General features: G+C 41.8%; 1 protein-coding gene across 2 annotated transcripts in view; it reads right to left on the reverse strand.

Annotated features, from left to right (window-relative positions):
* Positions 1-1708: 1708 nt before the first annotated feature.
* SPOCK1 (sparc/osteonectin, cwcv and kazal-like domains proteoglycan (testican) 1) overlaps positions 1709-20011 on the reverse strand; it is a 275034-nt gene continuing 256731 nt past the window's right edge. For both annotated transcript variants that reach the window (XM_017827978.1, XM_017827976.1), the window contains 5 exons: positions 19239-19355; positions 12799-13020; positions 12154-12216; positions 6961-7098; positions 1709-5948 (listed from right to left, as the gene is read on the reverse strand). In XM_017827978.1, coding sequence (XP_017683467.1) covers positions 5758-5948; positions 6961-7098; positions 12154-12216; positions 12799-13020; positions 19239-19355 — 731 coding nt within the window. In that variant the 3' untranslated portion in view covers positions 1709-5757. The remainder of the gene's footprint in view (positions 5949-6960; positions 7099-12153; positions 12217-12798; positions 13021-19238; positions 19356-20011) is intronic.

Consider the following 20011-nt stretch of genomic DNA (forward strand, 5'->3'; position numbering starts at 1 on the left):
AGTTTTGGGCACAGCAGCTCCTCAGAGCTGTCAGGATGTGGCTCAGTGGGGATCCAGACCCTTGAGCCCTCCCTGACTCCCCCAAAACTGAGGTCCCCAGTTAAGTATTTTCAGTGTCTTTTTTTTTTTTTTTTACTGAGGCAGAGCATATTCTGCTGCTAAAAAGGTGAGTGGCAGAAGCAAATTTATGGATGATTTCTGAGATGTTTAGGAGCTGCATATGCTTACAGGGAGAACCTATTTAATAACAGGGTCAGTTATGTCAGTCCACCTCATGCAACTTTTTGAGGAGTAAGCATCTAAAAGTAAGGGAGAAATTCAACCTCACTGACATTTACAGGAAGAAGAGTAACAAAATAACTTCAAGAGGAAGAAATCCACTGTCCAAAAGGTGTGAGATCCATTAGAATTGATGGTTCCTTTTTTATGGCACTTTTTGACCGTGACCAACATTTCTAAGGGCAGATCATACCAGTGTGAGTCTATGTAAACATAAATACTGTATATATATGTGTATATGTATATATGCACACACACACATTTTATATATCTATAAATACATATATTATGTATACACGTGCATTTGTAAATAGAAGGGAGGTGTGTGTGTAACCCCAAACAAAGTTTGCAAGATGTCTCCAATTGAAAACTAGAAGGGATATTAAAAAAAATAAATCTGCAATCATCAACCCTTTCTGACAACTAAAATCTCATTTGCAGCTCACACACCTTCAAGCTTTGGATTTTGCTTGCTCTCCTCCCAGTCGTCAGTGCCACACCCGGCACCTGATGTCTGGAACAGCTGAAACCCTTCAGCATGGAAGATCAAACACTTCAAAGGGTCTCAGAGTGGTTTTGGAAAGGGAAAAACCTGTTTGTTTGCAGAGTCAGGTGAGGAAAGACACTGGAAGTGATGTGTGGTACCCACAGTAAAAATAAAGTAGTGAATGCAGGCAATGGAAGAGAAATTCCAGGCAGGTTCTGACCCTCACTGATGGTGTATGGACAGATAGGTAATAAATGTATTACCTGATGAGATGATAATTGCACAGATGCCTGAAAATAGGTTTCATGCTTTCATGTGGTACTTTTAATGTTCCCCATACACATCACAAAAAAAAGGGGATGAAATAACATTTTAAGCTCTGTAATTACCACTGCAATAATGTTGGTTGTTTAAATTGGTTAATAATATAATAGAGGAGCTCTAATTTAATAATAGAGACACAAACCCAGGTATTTCTAAATGAGGATGGCTTTCCACCAATTGTATTTAAAACAATTTTGCCTTCATTTGTTGGGTAGATAATGGCCACTGTAGAGTGTGGCTGTGTTAATGGAATTGCCCCGGATACCATCAGAAGAGAGAGAAAAACACAAAAATTTGCAAACTAGGGAGGAAATAAAAACAAAAGCTTCCCTCTCTGCCCTTGCTAGTTCCTTAAAAATCAATCTTAATATAATTTGTAAAGTTCCGATTTTGGTACAGTTATTCCATCCAATTTGATTTAATTTCTGCTTCTAAAATAGAGGTTTCTGGAGACCTTACATTAACTTCACAGATTACAGCTGACATTCAACACAGGTTTAAGTTATAAGGCAAATACAAAGGACCATCCATTTCAATGTGTGATTAAATGCTGAGTCAAGATAGTGCAGTATTTTTGATCCCCAGAGTTTAATAAAATTCAAGACTGGCAATGAGGAATCGCAGACAAATTAAAATTTATTGAGACAGACAAAAATGCAACTATTTCAGACTACAGTTAAGCATTTACAGTTAACCAAAGGTAGCAAAATGCTCACATTCCACTTAACTCCTTATGGAAAAAGCATTCAGAATTTACTATGCAGTTCTACTTACTATGATAGTCTACATCCATCTACAGTAGGGACATCGAACTGAAACACGGAATATTTGGATCTCTCCTTACAGATCTACACATTGAACAGTAACAGACATCAACAGCATTGAGAAAAGTATAAAAAGACCAAAACCCACCTACTGTAGAAAGGGCTTTTTGATGTATAGTAACTGTACAAAGCAGTCTGTGGATGAAAGGAACCCGAATGACACACAGAAGGGACCGCAGGAAAAGCCAACAAATGTGGGAAGCTAAGCTTGAGAGATCTGGTGGTCTGGATCAAGTGGTGACCTTAGATCTATGTCAGTTGCTGCTTGAGGGGAAAAAGGCTACAAAACTTCTAATATCAAAATATTCCCATGCCAGAAATGTACACTGAGACTAACAGACTAGGCTGGAGAGGCAAAGAGAAGCATTCACTAACAAACAGTGTTGTTTTAAATATAAACTTTACATTTTCGATATAAACTGTAGAATAAATATTAAATAAACACTTTGAATGGTTTAAAATAATAGCACAGAATAGCTTAAGGAAAAAAAAAAAGGCAAAGAAAATGAAAAGGATTCTTTGTGTTCACAGCAAAGGCCAGTAATGACCCCAAAAAATCCAACTGTGCTGAAATCTGAACTCAGCATTTTGATTTAACCACAGTAGTTAAAAGAAACACAGAGCAACACCTAACAGTATCTCATAGTCTCTAATATGGAAAGAAAAAGAGATTAAGAAATTGGTTTGTGTCTCTAAAAGAATGGGAGAACTCTGATTCCATTTTTCACAATGCGAAAATGTTTGGAAGGTCGATGACTTGATTCAGAAGGGAAGTCCTGCTTTTCAAGAAAAAAAACAAAAAAAAAGAAAAAAAAAGAAAAGAGAAAAAGAAAGGCATTAAATTAAGCTGGAAGCAAATTAAATCCCTTACAAATCATGAAGAATGGAAGGGGCTCGATCTGGAAGAGCACTGGTTCTTGGTAGAATCGCTGGTTTCTTTTAAAGAAATAGAAGATTTTTCTCACTGCATCTTCCCAAACTGGACACACACACATACATATGCACACACATATATGTGCATAAATGTATATACACAGACACACATAGATATACATATGTATATATAGAGGCTGCAGATCCCCCACCACTGGAGGATGCCAGTGGATCTCAAAAGGGCTTTGCTAAACAGCTTTGCAATAACTGAGGACTTGCTCTCAAAGCAATCCATGGTCTGAGCTGCCCTTCCAAGCACAACACCCTGTCCTCCCAGGAACACCTGGGATTGGACACTATTCCCCTGTAGTTGTACCCAACTGGAGACAGGAATTATAGTTAAAGGTATAAATCTTGCCAGCTCTGACTTGGAAGCGTTGCATGTGAAAGATCACAGGTAGGAGACTATCAGTGGCTCTGAAAAATGGATGGTGGGGCCATGTCTGCTCATGTAAGCTGAAAGGTGGCCATATTCACTTTTAAAGACTTATTTAACAGCTTTAGTTTAGTCATCCTGCATGTTTACATGTGATACAAAGAGCTGCAGCCTTGGCCCCTGGTACTGCCTGCAAGGACTTGGTTTGACCCTGCTGGGCAGGAGAAGGGATTTGCTCTGTGACCTTGCTGTAAGGCATAGTCCAGGATCAACTGTTGCAAAGGGGGCACCAGGACTGCCCAAAACCCCCACGGTTTGTGTGGAAAATGAGGCCAGGCAGGAGGATAAGCATAACCCTGCTGACTGTGGAGCTCAGGTTTGTGTCAGGGTGAAGTGGCAGCTCTGTGCCTCAGGCACAGCAGAACCAGACCTAGGCAGGGAGGGGTTAAGTAAGAAAATAGCAAAAGAAAATGAAACAGGACATTTGAGAAGAAACCTTCTGACAGTGTTCAATTGCTTCTCACAAAATCATACTGTTTAGGGAAACAGAAATGCTGGTTTATCTGTTCCTTTTGCAAGTCAGCAGGATTTCCCATGAAAAGCAACTAGAAGAGTGTATAAATGTGTGTGTATGTGCTGTGCAGCTCATGGACAATGATTTTTAAATATATTTTTCTACAGCTCCAGAAAAACCAAAGGAATTTGAGGCAGGGCAGATTGCAGGCCTTCTGCAAATGACTGTGATGGCAGATTTTTGGGAGGATGCAGGGGCGTGAAACAACAAATTCCTCCTGGTTTTACACATCCTTCTGCATTAATAATGATTATGCACGTTTTTATTTTGTTCTCAGGCCATTGATCTAGATAAATGGGAAATGAGAGAGGGGAAAACAACTGAGCCCCTGCAGCACATGGTGCCTGAAAGGAGTTCCTCTTTTGATCCTGACTGAAAGCAGAGGTCCTACCCAGAGCCCTGCCAGGTGGGCACTGACTTTGTGAGGGCTGAGGACCAAAGGCCTTGGGCCAATGTACCTAAAAAACTGACTTCTGCCAACCAGCATGGTATTTTCCTGCTTCCAAGTGACTATGTAACCAACCATGTCTCCATCTCTATGTCCACCATTAACTCATAATTTAAAAAAAAAAAAACAAACCCTATCTAATTAGTTTTTGGTGTAATAAGCACATTTTTCATTCTGCAAAATAATTCACTGGCAAACCACAGGCACTGCTAAAATACTTACACCTGCATTCTAATGCAAGCGTGGGGTTAAGGTTCCTCTTACTGCTTCTGAAAACAGCAAAAATAATAAAAGGTCACCACAGCATCAGAGAACTACCGTGGGAAAGGACACTGCAAAAAAATTTAATGTCAATATGCTGTGATACAAGACCTTTTAATATATGGGAGATGTTGAGGAAATCACAGATTGGATTTTAACACTATTCTTTTTTAGGAGTGTGTATTACAAGCGTGCAGTGCAAAGGGGTTATCCTTTTGAAATATGACCCCCTAAAGTTGCTTTTTTAAACAGGCCAAATAAATATTAACTCTTTAAATTAAAGAAATGACAGCTTATTACTTCTGATGGTTAGTGTGCCTGACAGTGTTATAACTTTGGGATGAGGGGTTGCTAAATGAGGAACAGGCAGCTCCATGGTGTGTGAGCTGCAAGCAGAGGCTGCTTTTGTGACATTGGGGAAGCTCTGAGTGCAAATGAGTTCAGGCAGAAGCTGAGGGGCAGCTGTGGAGGTGCTCATGATGCTACAAACAAAACTCTCCTTAAGCACTCTGAAAGGCAGATGGACTCTGTTCCCTGCCTGTAGGGCTTGGTCCATGATAGCTGCAGGTTCTCAGCATCTCTTTAACATCCAGACCATGTTTCTTTGTCAAATAAACAGTGTCAGTGATCTGTGCTCGGGGGGGAGCTTTGCCTTCAGCGTGAGCTGGACTAAGCCTGTTGGACTCAGAGTATGTAAGAAAGAGAAAATCCTGCCAGGGGGTTTCTCTCTGGATGAAACCCCTGGTACCAGGCAGCCACTGTCTGAAGAGACTTTACTGGAACATCACAAATATGGGCTAGAAAATGAGGCACCTCCTTTTCCTTCTTCATGAAAGAAAAAACTGTTTCTGATACGATCCAGGTAACAATTTATGACACAAATTCTCTCACATGAGAAGGGCTTCTAAGCCTTGTATTGGTTTGTTGAGCCCCTTCTGGGATTCTCCTTTCACAGGATGTATTTTGTAAGCGGTGCAAGTGAGGATTAAGACACGAAATGGTTTTGAAACAAAACTCATTGCCCCTGTGGATAGAACAAAAATCCCCCAAACCATCCGAACAAAAGCTGTATTCCAAACAGTCCTTGCTGGGAAAAAAAAGAAAAAAATAATGTCATCCAAATTAAATAGACTATACAAAATTAAACTCAGTAGAGAGGGAATATTTGTGCCAGGTACTCTCGATACAATTGCAGAGATATGATGTGACTTGCAATATTGTGCAAAATGTGAGTCCTCATTATGATGGGCACTACCATATATAACCAATCTCATCATCCTTGTCGTCGTCTTCATCTTCATCATCTTCATTAGCTGCTCTTACGTGAATCTTCAGTTTCCCTTCTTTGTCTTTTTTTGTCGCTTCAGGTTCCTCTTCCAAATCATCCAACAACACAACAGATCCACCACTGCCGAAATCCCCTGAGGTTTCTTGCTCTTCTTCTGAAACAGGTGAGCAGGAAAGGTCATTCCCTCCCAGGACACCAAATCCCTCGTTCACCACTACCCTTGTCATGCAAGCCAGTGCCATTTGCAATGTTACTTTTCAAATTCATTGGTTCAGCTCTTCATGCAACACCCTTTAAATTTCAATTTTCATTCTGAACTGGGATAAATATGTATCGATTTACTCTGAAAAATTTACTTGCATAAACAACCTCTCTGCATCCTCCTCCTCCTGAAAACATGACTGGAGAGTTCCAGCTCACGTGCATGCAGGCCAGAAAATCATTACTCCTTTGTAAATACTTCAATTCCACCATGTCTCTGTAAACTAGGCTAAAAATATTCCACATATTGATTTTATTGGAGTGCATAAACCTCACTCTTCAAATGAAGCTGTTGAATGTAACATCTGTGATGTGATTTCTGGGCATCTTGGACCTTCTAGGTCTCTGTTCCTTCTCAAAAGAGAAAGCTGCACTCACAACCACCACTGAAGCCCTCTGAAGGAATGCAGGTGAAATCTTGCATGTTTAGGAACAACAGCTATTTGGGGATTTAATTTATCTACATAATATTGTCATGTCAGCAATTTTTTTGGGCGTAGTTGCTGATGTATACAGTTTTACACATTTAGGCCTTCCCTTGCCTGTAAAGCCATTATTCATGGAGTCCCAGTAAATGTGAATTTCAGATTACACAAAACAATATATTTAATAACCACGCACAGCAACCCCAGACCCTGAATTTTAATATCAGTGACTACATTTTCCAGGCTGGCAGCAAAAATATCTGAACAGTGGTTATTATTGCCTGCTAACTTCTGCTGTGCCCCTGCAGTCCAGGGGACCAGTAAGGGCCCCATTTGTAGTCTGGATGGGAAAATCCAGGAGCAGTTTTAACTCTGGTACTCATGTTTCACTTTTGTTATCCTACCTGGTCCTACAGCAATGGCAGGGCTTACAACAGTGGTAATTCCTGTGTTGTCTGAGGAAAGCACATCATTACTCACCACAGCTGACTGTCCCTTGCTTCCTGGAGCCAGCTATCTCATTCCCATACTTATCAACACACCAGCACTGCCCTGTGCTGCCATGGCACTGAGTGGCTTTGTAATAACCTTCTTCATTGCACCGGGGGATGAAAGTACCTGAATAAAATATAAGGTGTGCTCAGAAATGCAAGTCTCTGCAGGAACAAACAGCTACGGAGAGTATCATGAACTTATCACTTATTTACAGGGAGATCTTTGCAATGTTGACAAGAAAATACATGTGATTACCTGCTGCCTAAAAGGGGGGAAGAAATTACATGTGGTTAACTCTTTTCAGACACCCTGCTCACGGCACAGGGTGTAAATGTTTGTGCACCTACAGCACAAAGGGAGGTGGCAAAACAGCACTAGAGAGAGGTTCAGTCTGTCCCTGAATGATTAATATTCCCACAGAGCCTTTTCACATCTAACTCCTGGTTTTAAACTTTTCTTCCCAACTGGATTATTACCTCAACTTCATTAATTCTGCATTTCCCTTCCATTTGCACTCCTTCAGTGTTTATCATATAAGTCCTTCCACAACACTGTAATTATCCCTGGAAGGTATCTGCCATCTGCTTGCTATTCATACTAATCTCAGGCACATCCTCTGACTTACTGAGAGTTCCCATGTATAAAAGGAGAAATAATACACAAGCTTTACAGAGAGGGACAACAGGATTTGAGTCAGTAAGTCTTTGGATTTGAAGCCCAAGATTTGTTTCACAATAAAACCAATATAGTTCAGCCTCGTATGGTTCATTCTGGTTTCTGCAGACAGGAAAACTCTCAGGAGAAACCTGTGTTATTGTTCCCACCATTTTTGGCAGATACAGCAAATGTACTTCAATATGAAGAGCCCTCTTGTCCTTCAAGATGAATTAGCTTTATTCCCACGGGAGGTCACCACATTCATTTTTCCCTTCTTTGTCAATTGCTTCAATTTGAAACATGGCATAAACACACCCTTGCCCCCAAATTTCTTGTTGCAAGTGATTTTTGAGAAAGGATTTTTCTTCTTTGTCAGAGATACCAGTGATTTAGTGTTGATGCAGTAAGTTTTTTAACTGGTTCCATGGGTATAGCATCTATTCAGTCAGTTCAGGTGTTAGAGGAGCCACTTCCACTACATTTCTCAGAGAAAAAAATGAATGAGAAGATGCTGCCTAAATGTCATGAGACTTCCTATATAAAAGACACAAAAGTGGAGGCCAGTCAGTCTCATACACAGAGGGTGTATATGAAGTGAATCTCTGAATTTCCAGACTCATTGCTCTGTAATGTTTGAGTGCTGCTAATGTGGGTCTGGAAGGTGAGAACAGAAACCTTTGAACACCTGCAGAAATCTCGTTTTTGGAGAGCACTTCACGTCCATTAGTGAGAGTATTTTAAATAACTTCAGAGCATGATCTTATAGAAGGTTTGCCTATAGGTACCACGATTAAGTTCATGTACAAATGTAAGCATACTAAAGGCTATCAAAGACTCATTTTCACTATTTATAAGAGAATAGTTCTAATAATCACATACACGTATTTGCCTTTGCAGGTTTTTGTAAGATAATGCTCAGTGTTCAAACTTTTATTTCAATATTGATTAGGAAAGGTATTTTTTTCATCTTTATGCTCATGTCCTCTCTCTCATAAGCATTCCAGGTGTTTATCAGACTGTACACAACCTTGGGAAAAGTGCTCAGGTGCTGACTTTGAGCTGGTGGAAACCAGCATAGCTGTGCCCATGTCACTAGGGCTCCCCTGTTATATCTGATGAACATCTGGCTCCAGGGGAGGATCAGAGGGGGAACCTCAGTGGCATTAGGGGGTGAGCAGAGAACAGCTCCTGCATTTCAAACTGTCTCACACTTTCTCTTTTCCTCGGGCAATGCAACCTTTCCCTTCTCTGAAACAGCCCTCCTTGCATGGTTTCAGTGTTTCTTGTAAGGTATGAAAATGTTCCACACTGCCTATAAAAGCCTCAGATTCAAAAATAAATTATGGCTCAGGCTCACTGCCAGCATAACTGTGTGTGGAATAGATTCACACTTTGGGTCACAGCGAGGAGTAGAAGGTACTTTTCCTTCTGCGTGGGAAGTTCGTGCCAACTGGTATGTAACACCAGAGCTTTAAATATTTAGCTGTGCATACCAATGTCACAGTATTTGCCAACCATCACAGGGGAGATACAGCCTGTCCTCTCCAATGTGTCAGGTGCAGGTGATAATTTGGAGAGGACAGAGTCACTGGGAGCAAGTGATGATTCGTCCTGTAAACTGGGCACAAATCACCCTGTGCTCGTTGGAAATAAGCTCTGCTATCCTGGAGCAGGGCACCCAGATAGCCCATTTTCTGGGAATGTTTCACCCCATAATTTGGTTTGGCGTCAGAGAACATCTGCAGGCTCTGGAAGGAGAAAGGAGTTTTCCTCTCCAGAGGTTCTTACACAGGCACTGCTTCCACACCAGTGTGGGGAGGGCTGGTGGACAAGCTGTGCTAAGTACTCCCCACCAACCTCCTCAGGCTGGTGAATCCTCCCTCCCCATCTCTCTTTGTCCTATAAAGTATTTAATTATATTCCACACAAACTCGAACAGCACTGTTGCATCTGTAGCCTCTTTATGGACCCAGAAATATATATTTTATTTTTTTTTTGCATCATTTCCTTATCTATATAATACTCCCCTTCCTCAGAGAACATGGAGAGAATAACTATATGCTAAAGATAGTGAAGCACACAGGTAAAAGCCTGACAGAAATAAGTGCTACCCAGCACACAGCTCCTTGTATTAGCTATTATATTTGCTGAATCCACAGGGCTAATACAGGAGAAAATAGTGACAGGAGCAGAAATTTATTACTTTAGTGATGTGGGAGAAGCATTATCAGGCTGCACAGTTGTATGCTCTAAAAGTACAGTCTCTGCAGTTAATTGTACTCTAGATAAATCGGGTAGGAAAAGATGAATAGAGCTGTTTACTTTTTAATTCAGTCTCCTGGGATGCTAGACTCTATTTGAAAGTCTCCAAATTCAACACATCTAATGGCAATGGCTTTGAAGTTCTTTGTTGCAAGTGTCATGTGTTTTGAAAAATATATAGAGAGAACACAATATCAAAAGTCATCATTTTTATCAATGGATACAAGTTAACAGAAACCATCTCCATGCTCCTGCCCAGACTGTAAGTGCTGTGCTCTCTGTGTCAGGGTCAGAGGAGGAAAGAGAATAATTAAAGATTAGTTTCTCTGAAAATATTCATCTTTCTTTTCCATCTTTACTGCTGCTACATTTGGTTTCCATTTGCATGATTTTCCAGTCAGCGAAAAGACAATGTTTTCTGCTGTATAAATAGCTCTGATATCAGATTAAAAGCTCCCAGACAGGTGTCATTATGCAGGCAGACTTTCAAGGTAGGTGAAGCAAAGAGTTCCTCTCTATATTATAATTTTCTAGCTTGTGGAACAACCTGTGCCTGACACCTTGATTTGTTGAGCTTAGCCACTTTCATCCTTCTTTTTTTTTTTTTTTTTTTAAATACAGTTGACTAGAAGTTATTTGTACTAGGGGACCATTCTTACTGCTTTTACTTTGTCATTTTGCTCCTGCCATTGTGATCAGATCCCAGTGACATGTGCTACAACTACCTGCACCTTCCACTACCTGCAACACAGGCATCATTCTTCCCACACACCACAACAAACCACTTATGTTTCAACTCAGATGACATTTACTGCACACAGTAAATAACAGCAAAGCATAAAATAAATATGGGATAGACAAAGCTATCTATTAAGAACTGGGTTTCTTGTTCTTTTAGGTGGCTTTGGAAATCATGACACCCGTGAGACACAGAACACCGTGACTTCCTCTGACACAACATCCACTTGCACACAAATGCAAAATATTTACTGAGTGGAGCACACATACCCTGAGTTATCAATCCTCTCAGCTACGAACAGCAGGAGCTGCAACTCTGAAACATCTTAATTTTTTAAACTTGCCATGAAAGGCTGATGGATCTAAACCACAGCCCCTGTAGCCTCTGGGAATGTTTATTCTTCATTTAAACCAACGAATCCAGGTTGAGGTTGCTCATAAGGTACCTGAACCTTGAGTCCAAATGGCAGTGGCACCTGGGAATGGCAGGATTTGGCAAAGATGAGCTTTGCAGCAGCTCTGTTTGCAGGGTATCCAGAAACATCAGGCTGGACTCTGAGAGCCACCTGAGCAGCAGAGCTGACGTGCACGTTCTGTGCTGCAGCTGGGGATGCTCTGAGAACCTGACACATATTCTTGAGAAGGGGTCTGACAGCCTGGTCTGAGGTCAGCCAGGCTCCTCAGGGTGAAATGCAGGGCTTGCTGTAAATGTGGTCTGTCCTGTACACCTCAGGGATTTGGCTCTGTGCACACAAACACAGAGGTTTCAATAAGATACCAGCACATAAACATCAGCCTACCCACCACTGGGTGATTTTAGGGTAGGGAATTAGTCACCTTAAATTTACTCGGTTCAACAACCTGATTTTTCAGCAATTAAATGGGGAAATGCCAGATGGGGATTTATTTAACCTAATTTCAGGTATCCATCAGAGCAGTGTAAGTTATGAATCGAGTCAGGCTTGCAATAGTCACTAGAGAGAGGGACAGCCACAATCCCATCTTACAGCACAGAGCATCCTGCAGGGCTGCCTACAATGAGATGACTTGAATTCCTGTTTTCATTTACACAGAATCTACTGAAATATTTTAGAGAGTGATTAGGCAAAACTGAACCCCAAGGAGTGCCTGCATTGCACCACGACTGGAAGGAGACAAGAACCCATTGGCTATGCACCTTCAGTCACCCTTCAAAAATAGGAGGCTTGAGTATCAAGCAGCCTCTGTGCTTACTCTGCCCTGTGAGGTGATGGAGGCAGTATTAAGCTCTGTGCAGACAGGGCTTTGCATTTCTGGAGAGCTGTAAATTAGTTCTGACCCCGTTGCCACGCTGACACCTGTTCTGTGTGTTGCTATCTCATTATTTGTTTAATTTCATAGTGTCAGGCCTACACTCAGTGCTGCATATTCCCGACTCAAAACATTAGTCTCTAATTGAAAAACCATTACTGCATATAAAGTTACAATAATCACAGAAGCTTTAATTAGTTGAGTAAATGAATAGCAAGTAATCGAACTTACCCAACAGACTCTTCCCTCTACTTAGCTTTTGAATTCTATTCATTTCATTCTGGCAAGGAAGACCTAAAATATAACGTATAAGAATCAGTTTCCAGATGGTCCAGGACAGGCTCTGTAATGACTGGCTTCACTGCTGACATGAAATGTAGACTACTGTACACCTGGGAATGAGAGCAGCCCATATGCTGGTACTGTACCACAAAACAGATTTATGTCATTAGCTCCACTAATTAAAAAAAAAAAAAAAAAGCAACACACTGTAGTTGAGAGCAGTGTTTAGGGGCCATTTTAATTGTTAAACCATTCTACCTCTCTTTTCACCAAACTGACATCATGCCAGCTCTCTGATTTATGACTTGCTAATTGACTAATTTCTGCATTAATAAAAGGGCAAGTTTTTGAGCTCTCTATCAGCCATAGAGCTTATTTCTAGATTGTGTGCACTGGCACTTACTGCTTTGTTTCAGTGGTCAGGGGATGTTCATACAGTTCATCTGTGACATTAAACATGGTCCCTCAATGTCCTTTCACACCAGTGATGGGGAAAAGAGCTTTTTTACCACACCTACCTGGCAGTGACCAATCTCTGTGAAACACAGGGAGACCTAAACACCTCCTCTCTGTGCTGTACACTGCACAACTCACCTCCTGGCTTCTGGAAGCAGTAGCACCACTCGTTGTTGGAAAGCTTTCCATCCTTGAAGGAATCACAGGAGTTGAAGAGGGGTTTGACACAGGGCTCGTACTTGTCCAGGTAAATGGCACTGATCTCTGAGGGATCCAGCAGCAGGTCATAGTTCATGTCAAGTTTGTTGAACATCCAGCCTAAGGAATCCTTACAGATTGGTAGTATGCTGGTGTCAAACCCTGTAAGAAGACAGGCAGACATTCCCCCGCTGAACCCCAGCACATCCCTGGCACAGGAGCCCCTGCTGAGGTGAAGCCTTTCTGATTTTTTTTTTGGCTGGACTCTGAACATTAGACTGACTTGCCCAAAGCAGAACAAAATTCTAAGGCTGATCTGATTGTGTAAAGCTTAAAACCCAAACACAGCTACAAACTAGAGCACTACTCATGCTCTGTAGGAGCTGTGGGGTGGGGAGGGCTGAGATTCAGAGCTGATTTCTGTAATTCAAAGTTATTTCTACTCAAAAAATTCTTGCTTATTTTTTTTCCATCCTCAGTCCAACTGGGCTGGCCTGGGTCCAGGAAACTGAAATGTTATGAGAAGAGGCTGCATCCACCATATTTTCAAACTAGATTGAGTTTGAATGCAATTTAAATCCTGTTTCCCATACTCGTTTCTAGTTGCCTGATCAAATTCTTTCCTGCTGTGCTCTCACCTTCTACCTCTCATCCTTCCTTTTCATTCTTCAAAGCCCTGTCTGTGTGGCAGACAACAAAATGCTTTGATCTGGACTGTGAGCTGCCTGGGGGAGGCAGGGGGAGAGAAGGGGCAAAATGTCTCTGTTTCTTCCACCTCTCTGAGGAAGGGCACTGCTTCAGCTGGGAGCTCCACAGGGCTGCCCATGCTCTCCCACACTGTACCAGCCCCACTCCTTCCTGCAGCCTCCAGGATTCTGCAGCAATGCAGGAGTCTGCTCCTCCAGTGCTTTGGAAACCATCATCATAATTCATTTTAATAGCCCAGATTCTTCAAAGACTGCAGCAGCAGCAGTGGTCATCACAGAAAGCCCAAGTCGTGCACATAGATACCCACAGTGCCCATGAGATACATATTCCAGTGTTCTGCAGGCTCCACAAGAACAGTGGCAATGCCTCTTTCACAAACAAGACAGGGCATCCATTATAAATCTACACTGTCATGGTATTTTTTCAATGCTTGGAACTAAATTCCAAGTTATCTACAAGTATATTTATAATACAGAGATAACAAATCTGATAATGAGGATATTGGTTTGAACCAGGAACATGAATACATTGGCTGGAGATGTGCAGGGACAGAGGGTTCCTGACCCCCTGGGCACCTCATGCTCCCACTGCCCCAGCTGTGAGTGATAACCTGCCTGTGCTCTGCTCATTCTTTGGGCCACGGGGAGAAAGAAGCCTGATGAGCTTTTTCCTTTGGCTGCACCTTTCACCGAAGGAGGTCAGGCTTAGCTTTATGTGCTGTACGTGTCCCTTTCAGGGCCCTGCTTTGTTAAAGTGAAGCCTGAGCCGTGGCTGGACTCACGCTGTCAGTTTGTCCAAGCTCTGCAGCCTACCTGCTATTTTAAGCATTAATCCAAAGGAGAGCAGGGCTTTATGCTGGAAGCTGTGCTTTTTTTTTTCTATGCAGCCGTGGCTGAAGGTTGTCAGTGCCACAGAGGGACAATCAGAAGGGTTAACTAATGGGAAGGTTTGTGTCATTCATAATACATGTTTCTCTGAGGGAGGAAGAAGGTAACGCCATTTCCTCAGGGCTCCAGGCAGCTCAGGCAGGGAAGAGAGAAATCATGCTGAACATTTCATCACATTTTTGTGCTGTTATCTCCTATAGCATTATCTAATCACATTTGAGCACAGTGAAAAAGAAAAAGGCAGTGTGAATAGATGTAGGGGGAAGCCTGCTTGCCTTGCTGAAGCAATTAGGAATATTGACTTCAATTATTTTAGTCATCTGAAGAAGGCAAGGAGGATTTGGTCACTGTGCAATCTCTTGTTGAGTGAAAGGATTTAAGATTCCTGGACTTTGCCTTTATAAAGCAAGAGAAGCAGGACATGCAGTCCTGCCTTGTGTGGGTGTATGCTGTGCCAAATTTCCCACCATGGGGCAGGTTAAAAGCAGTCACAAAGGCAGGGGTGGGTCATTCAGCTGCAGGGTGGGGTACAGGTGAGATCAGTACACGTTTCAGCTATCCCAGTTTAACAGTTTTCAGGGGGAAAAGAGCTGGGTTCTGTTGTCTGCTCTTTTTCTGCACAGATGCCCTCCCTGGTAATGGCCTTTACACCCTGTTGTGGCACTTGCTGCTGCAAAGATGAGTAACTACAAGGTCTGTTGTATAATCAGTGGTGTGTGTTGCTCAGCCCTGGTGGCTCTCTAAAGGTCATCTCTTAACTGCCAAGGATCAACACAGGGAGGAGGAGATCCTGCCATGAACTTGCTCCTGACAGTGTCTATAGATTATTTCTGAGTCTTGTTTTGCTCCCTGCTGGGAAGTCTCTACCTGTGTGTCCAACAGGGATACAACCCCAGCGTGCCCTCAGCACTGACCTGTCTGAGCATATCACGAGACAGTGACTGCTGGGAGTGCAAAGATCTCTGTGACATCCCAGCAGGGCTTGGATGTGAGATACAGTCATGGAAGATCACTCATGAACACAGTTAATTACAGAGGTTTTGACTGTAATTTCTTATAAACAAGGGAGCTTCCACTGTTGTGACAAGAGTTCCAGATCAGGTTCATTAAGAGGCTGGATTATCAAACAGTGCTGGATTATTAGACAATGTGGTCTGGAAGTCTTTAACTACTGAGATGGTAGGTGTGATGGAAAGTCCTGATGGTTATTATCAGTGGAAAGGTTAATTCTTTAATTGTCCCTCAACATGAAGTTGAAGGTGAATAGTAGCATCTACCTCCACTCCACACTGTCTCCTGGTAAAAAGTACTGCCCATAGATCACCTTTTGCATCTGCAGCCCAAATCCAACCATCCTGGATGCTCCCAGCACCCAGCAACAGGAATGAAAGCCAAGTGTGTCCTGAATGTCCAGCACAGGCTCTGACCCCCTGCATAGCCAGGGCAGGTGATGGAAAATGGCTTTTGGAGCTCACTTACTTACCTTCACTGGGAGGTCACTGTGCTCCCATCAGCTTGGTGAGGCCAAGTGATGGTGAATGAATTAGCTCCTTAGTAGAGTCATTTGATAAACTTACTTTGCTGGATGAGATAAACCATATATTGTAATTCTGTAATGAATTCAGTGCTTGGTTAAGAGGCTGGATTTCCAGCACAACAGACCCACAACAAGAGTAACCTCAGTGAGAACTTTTCTGCATCTTTCTGTCCATCAGCTTAGTGCTGCAGTGCCTTTGGTGAGAAGCAGGAGAATGGTGCCGGCTCCACATCCCTCTTGCTCTTGGCTCCTTGGCAGAGGCTGCCAACACAGATGCCAATTAATGTCAGTTGAGGTGGTGGCTGCTCTCATTTGGACACCTGCTCACAAGGACCTGGATTGAGAGCATCATGTTTCTCCTCCTGACAGCTGTTCAGCATCCTAACAACTCTCACTCACTACAGAGCTGGAAGGAAATCAAACTGGTGACCTACATGTAAAAGTCTCACATCCCACTGACACATTAAAACGCTCCACCTCCTCTGAATTAAAATGGAATTAAATTTAAAAAAGGTCTGTAAGTGAAAATCCTAATTAAAAATAAACACACCTTCTGGCATGAAAAAAATTATTTTTCCCCTTCAAGAGTTGACTCACATGAGCCAGTTTTATTTTATTAACGTATACTACAATTAAATTAACGGGGGAATAATTAACCTAATTTCCCCTATCACTTAAAATAAAGGAAGGAGGAGAAGAAATGTTCCCCAGAAAAAATCCTTTATATTGCATAGATCTCTAGTAAAAGAAAAACAACTCCCACTCCAGCCAAGGAGACCATCTAGATACAATAAGAGGATGTTATGAGGGGATGTTATGAATTATCATTAGGCTCAGGAGCAATTTGAATCTGATCTTGCTACCTAATTAGTTTAATTATTTCCTTACGTCAAAGCATGTCCCTGAGTTTCTTCTATCATTTCTTGAGGAGATTTTAATTGTACAAACCCTGTAAAGACAAGGTTCCTGGCCCATGGTGCTTTGCTGGGATCAGAGAGTTCACCGAGTGAAGGTTTGAGATTTAAACACAACGAGCGCCCTCATCCCTTTTTTTCCTTTCGAGAGAGTTAAAAAGAAAACAAAAAGGAGTGTACATCTTTCCTTCACCTGGGGGTGAACTTAACACACTCAAAATGCTTACTTACACTCACACTAACATCTTAAAAAATTAATGTAGCACAGAGAAATCTCTGCTGGAACACCTTCTCTAGACAGCCCATGTGTCCGAGGCATCGCAGGCATCGCATCCCACCATCTGTTCCTTTTGCTGCACATCCAGAATGGATTACTTTGAGGATGTTCATGCCTTTTAAGACTCTACAGGCATAACCAAACCAGGTTAATGAAGTGATCTGTCTGGTGAGGAGGGCAACACATGCAGAGCAATAAAAAAAGGGCAACACGTACATCAGAGCGTGTTTCCAGAGCTGTGTGTGTCCTGTTTGCCAGGATTCACATAAATTCTTTTCTACAGCTTGGGTATGTGAACTTTGCTTTCAATTCTGAGCCCTGTTTAAGATGTCTTTCATTTTTACAAATGTCTGAAGTTAGAGGGAGCCAAACGCTGCTGTCCTCACTCTGTGAGTGTTTTCAGTGCTACCAGAGAGAACTGGAGCTGCAGAATTTGGCACATGCAGATTAATTCATGAATACTGCTGCAAACCCTCAAAAAGAAAAATAAGACCGAGTTTTGTGGCATTCAAAAGTGATTTAAGCATCTAAACTCATAAAGTTTCTTTCTTTTTCTTTTTTAACTGATACATAAGAAAATAAGAAAATGTGCCAAACTAAGTCAACAGTCTAAAAATGAACATTGTTGAGATCAAGTGTTTAAGATCATCAAAGCTGCCAGAAATCAAACTAAACTAAAAAGAGATAACAACTCCTCTGTGAATCAGAGCAAACACTGCAGAATTACCAGGGATGTTTTTCTCACTGAAATGTCTTCAGAAAGAAAAAAAAAAAAAAAAAAGGCTCAACACCTTTAGGATTGTATTGAGACTTTGGCCTCTGGCAAGGTCCTCGTGAGGATCTCACAGGTTTTGCATGAAAAACATCCTTTTGGGAATCTAATAAAATGAGATTTCATGTGATTCTGGGCCTACAGGACTTCAAACGAAGTTTAAAGTCTCTGAAGTTTTCTGTCATGGGGTCTGAAACGAATTCACATCTGGAAGCCATTATTAGCTGTACACCCAGTTGCTTTTTGCACTATGTTTCAGCTTCCTCTGCATGAGAATATCCTTTTTTGGAGTACTGTTTGAGAAATAAGTAGGACATATGGTGTTAAAGATACTGACTTTGTTGTAAATACTATGGAAAATCAGTGAAGGTGAGTCACAAAACCCAGATAAAACTTGTGCATTCTACTTTGCAACACACAACGTGTTTTGGGACACACTATTTAAAAGAATTAATGAGTCCTTCCAGAAAATAAAGTTGCATCTGCTCTCTGATGAACATGACCTCTTTTGATGCTGTTATGTGAATCTTTACCCTCCCTGGTGGGTAAATGACATCAAAATCAGTCATGTTGGCTTAACCCACAGAGAGTAAATGTCCTCCAAACTGTTCACTTTCTTCCTTTCTTGGAAAAAGAAAAAAAAGCATCAAAGGAAGTAACGATGGTGTTATTAAATACCTAGGACACAACAGATTTATGGCTTTCCAGACCATTTAACTCTTCCAGCTCCATGGCTCGGGTGTGGATGTTTTAATTATTTTTTTTCTCTTCTATATAAGCCGTTAGCAGGAAATTGCAAAGTAAAATCTGAGTTTTTCCCAACATTGAAATAATTTTTTACACTTGTATGCCACACTTTTGGCTTATCCCACTGGCCTAGGGTCAGAAAATGCTTGGCCATAAACCTGGTGGGTAAGGAAATACCCAAGGGGTGATTTGGATGCAGCCACGCTGACATGGAGGGTCGTGGAATTTAACTGTACAGACACAAACTATGCCATGTTAATTCACCTAAGAAAAGTCCCTGAGCAGTTTCCTTTACTAGTATAGAGGTCACCTCCATGGCCTTCAAAGGGATTTGCCTGATTGACTTGTGAAGGCCATTCTGTCTCTAACTGCCTGTTTTCAGAACAGTTTGGGCCAGAGGGGGAACAGAAGGGCTGCAGCTCCTTCAGAAAATGGAATTTATTTGCAGGATCAGGTCTCCTGTGTGCCTGCTGACTCCCTGGCACCTGCCTGACACCAAGGAACGTTCAGTGTTCACCAAGGAAAGGGGTTTTCTTACTGCCTTGCACCGTCTCCGAGCTCGTGGGTTTGATGACACGATTGGCATCCTCGTGGAGAGCACCAAACCAGTCCTTTAGCCTCGAAGCCAGGCTCCTCAGCTCCTTGTCTGTGCAAGCTGGAAAAAGAACAAAGCACCAGACTGAGTCAGGAGCACCAGGGAAAAAAAAAACCTTCCCCCAGAGAGTCCATTAGAAAAGTCGTGTTTGTGGTTGTGAAGTTCTCCTCATTAAGAGCCCTGAGGGATAAGAGAAGGATGCAAGTTAAAAAGAAAATATAAGTCATCATGAATTATAAGTTGGGCTCAAGTACTTCCTCCAAAGGTGACATGATTTGTGATGGAAGAAGTGCCACGCAGAGCTACCCACCGGTTTGAAATTAGAGCTATGTGACTGTTTAACTTAAATGTTTTCACCTTTTAGGATTTCAGAGAAAAATATCAGTCAGACAGATGGGGAGGAGGGACATACTTGCCTAGACATGCTACTCGAACAAGATGCTGGGAATAATTTATAGCCACATTTGGCTTAGTGTAAGGCTATTATCACAGTAATAGGAAATATATATACTTATTTATATACAGAAAAAAAATTGTCATGTTGCTCTAGTTCTACTGCAAGTAAGGCTCTGCCACCTCTGAAGGTTGTCAATTCCATTTTGTTAGCGAGGTAAAACATTTATTTTCTTATAAATTTTTACTGAGAAATATTTAATTTTCTTTTTTTTTTTTTTTCCCAGAAATTTCTGCCAAGAGATTAACATCCAGCTGAAGCA

This window comes from Lepidothrix coronata, unplaced genomic scaffold (genome assembly GCF_001604755.1).
Source record: "Lepidothrix coronata isolate B3197 unplaced genomic scaffold, Lepidothrix_coronata-1.0 Scaffold144, whole genome shotgun sequence".
NCBI classification, from domain to species: domain Eukaryota; kingdom Metazoa; phylum Chordata; class Aves; order Passeriformes; family Pipridae; genus Lepidothrix; species Lepidothrix coronata.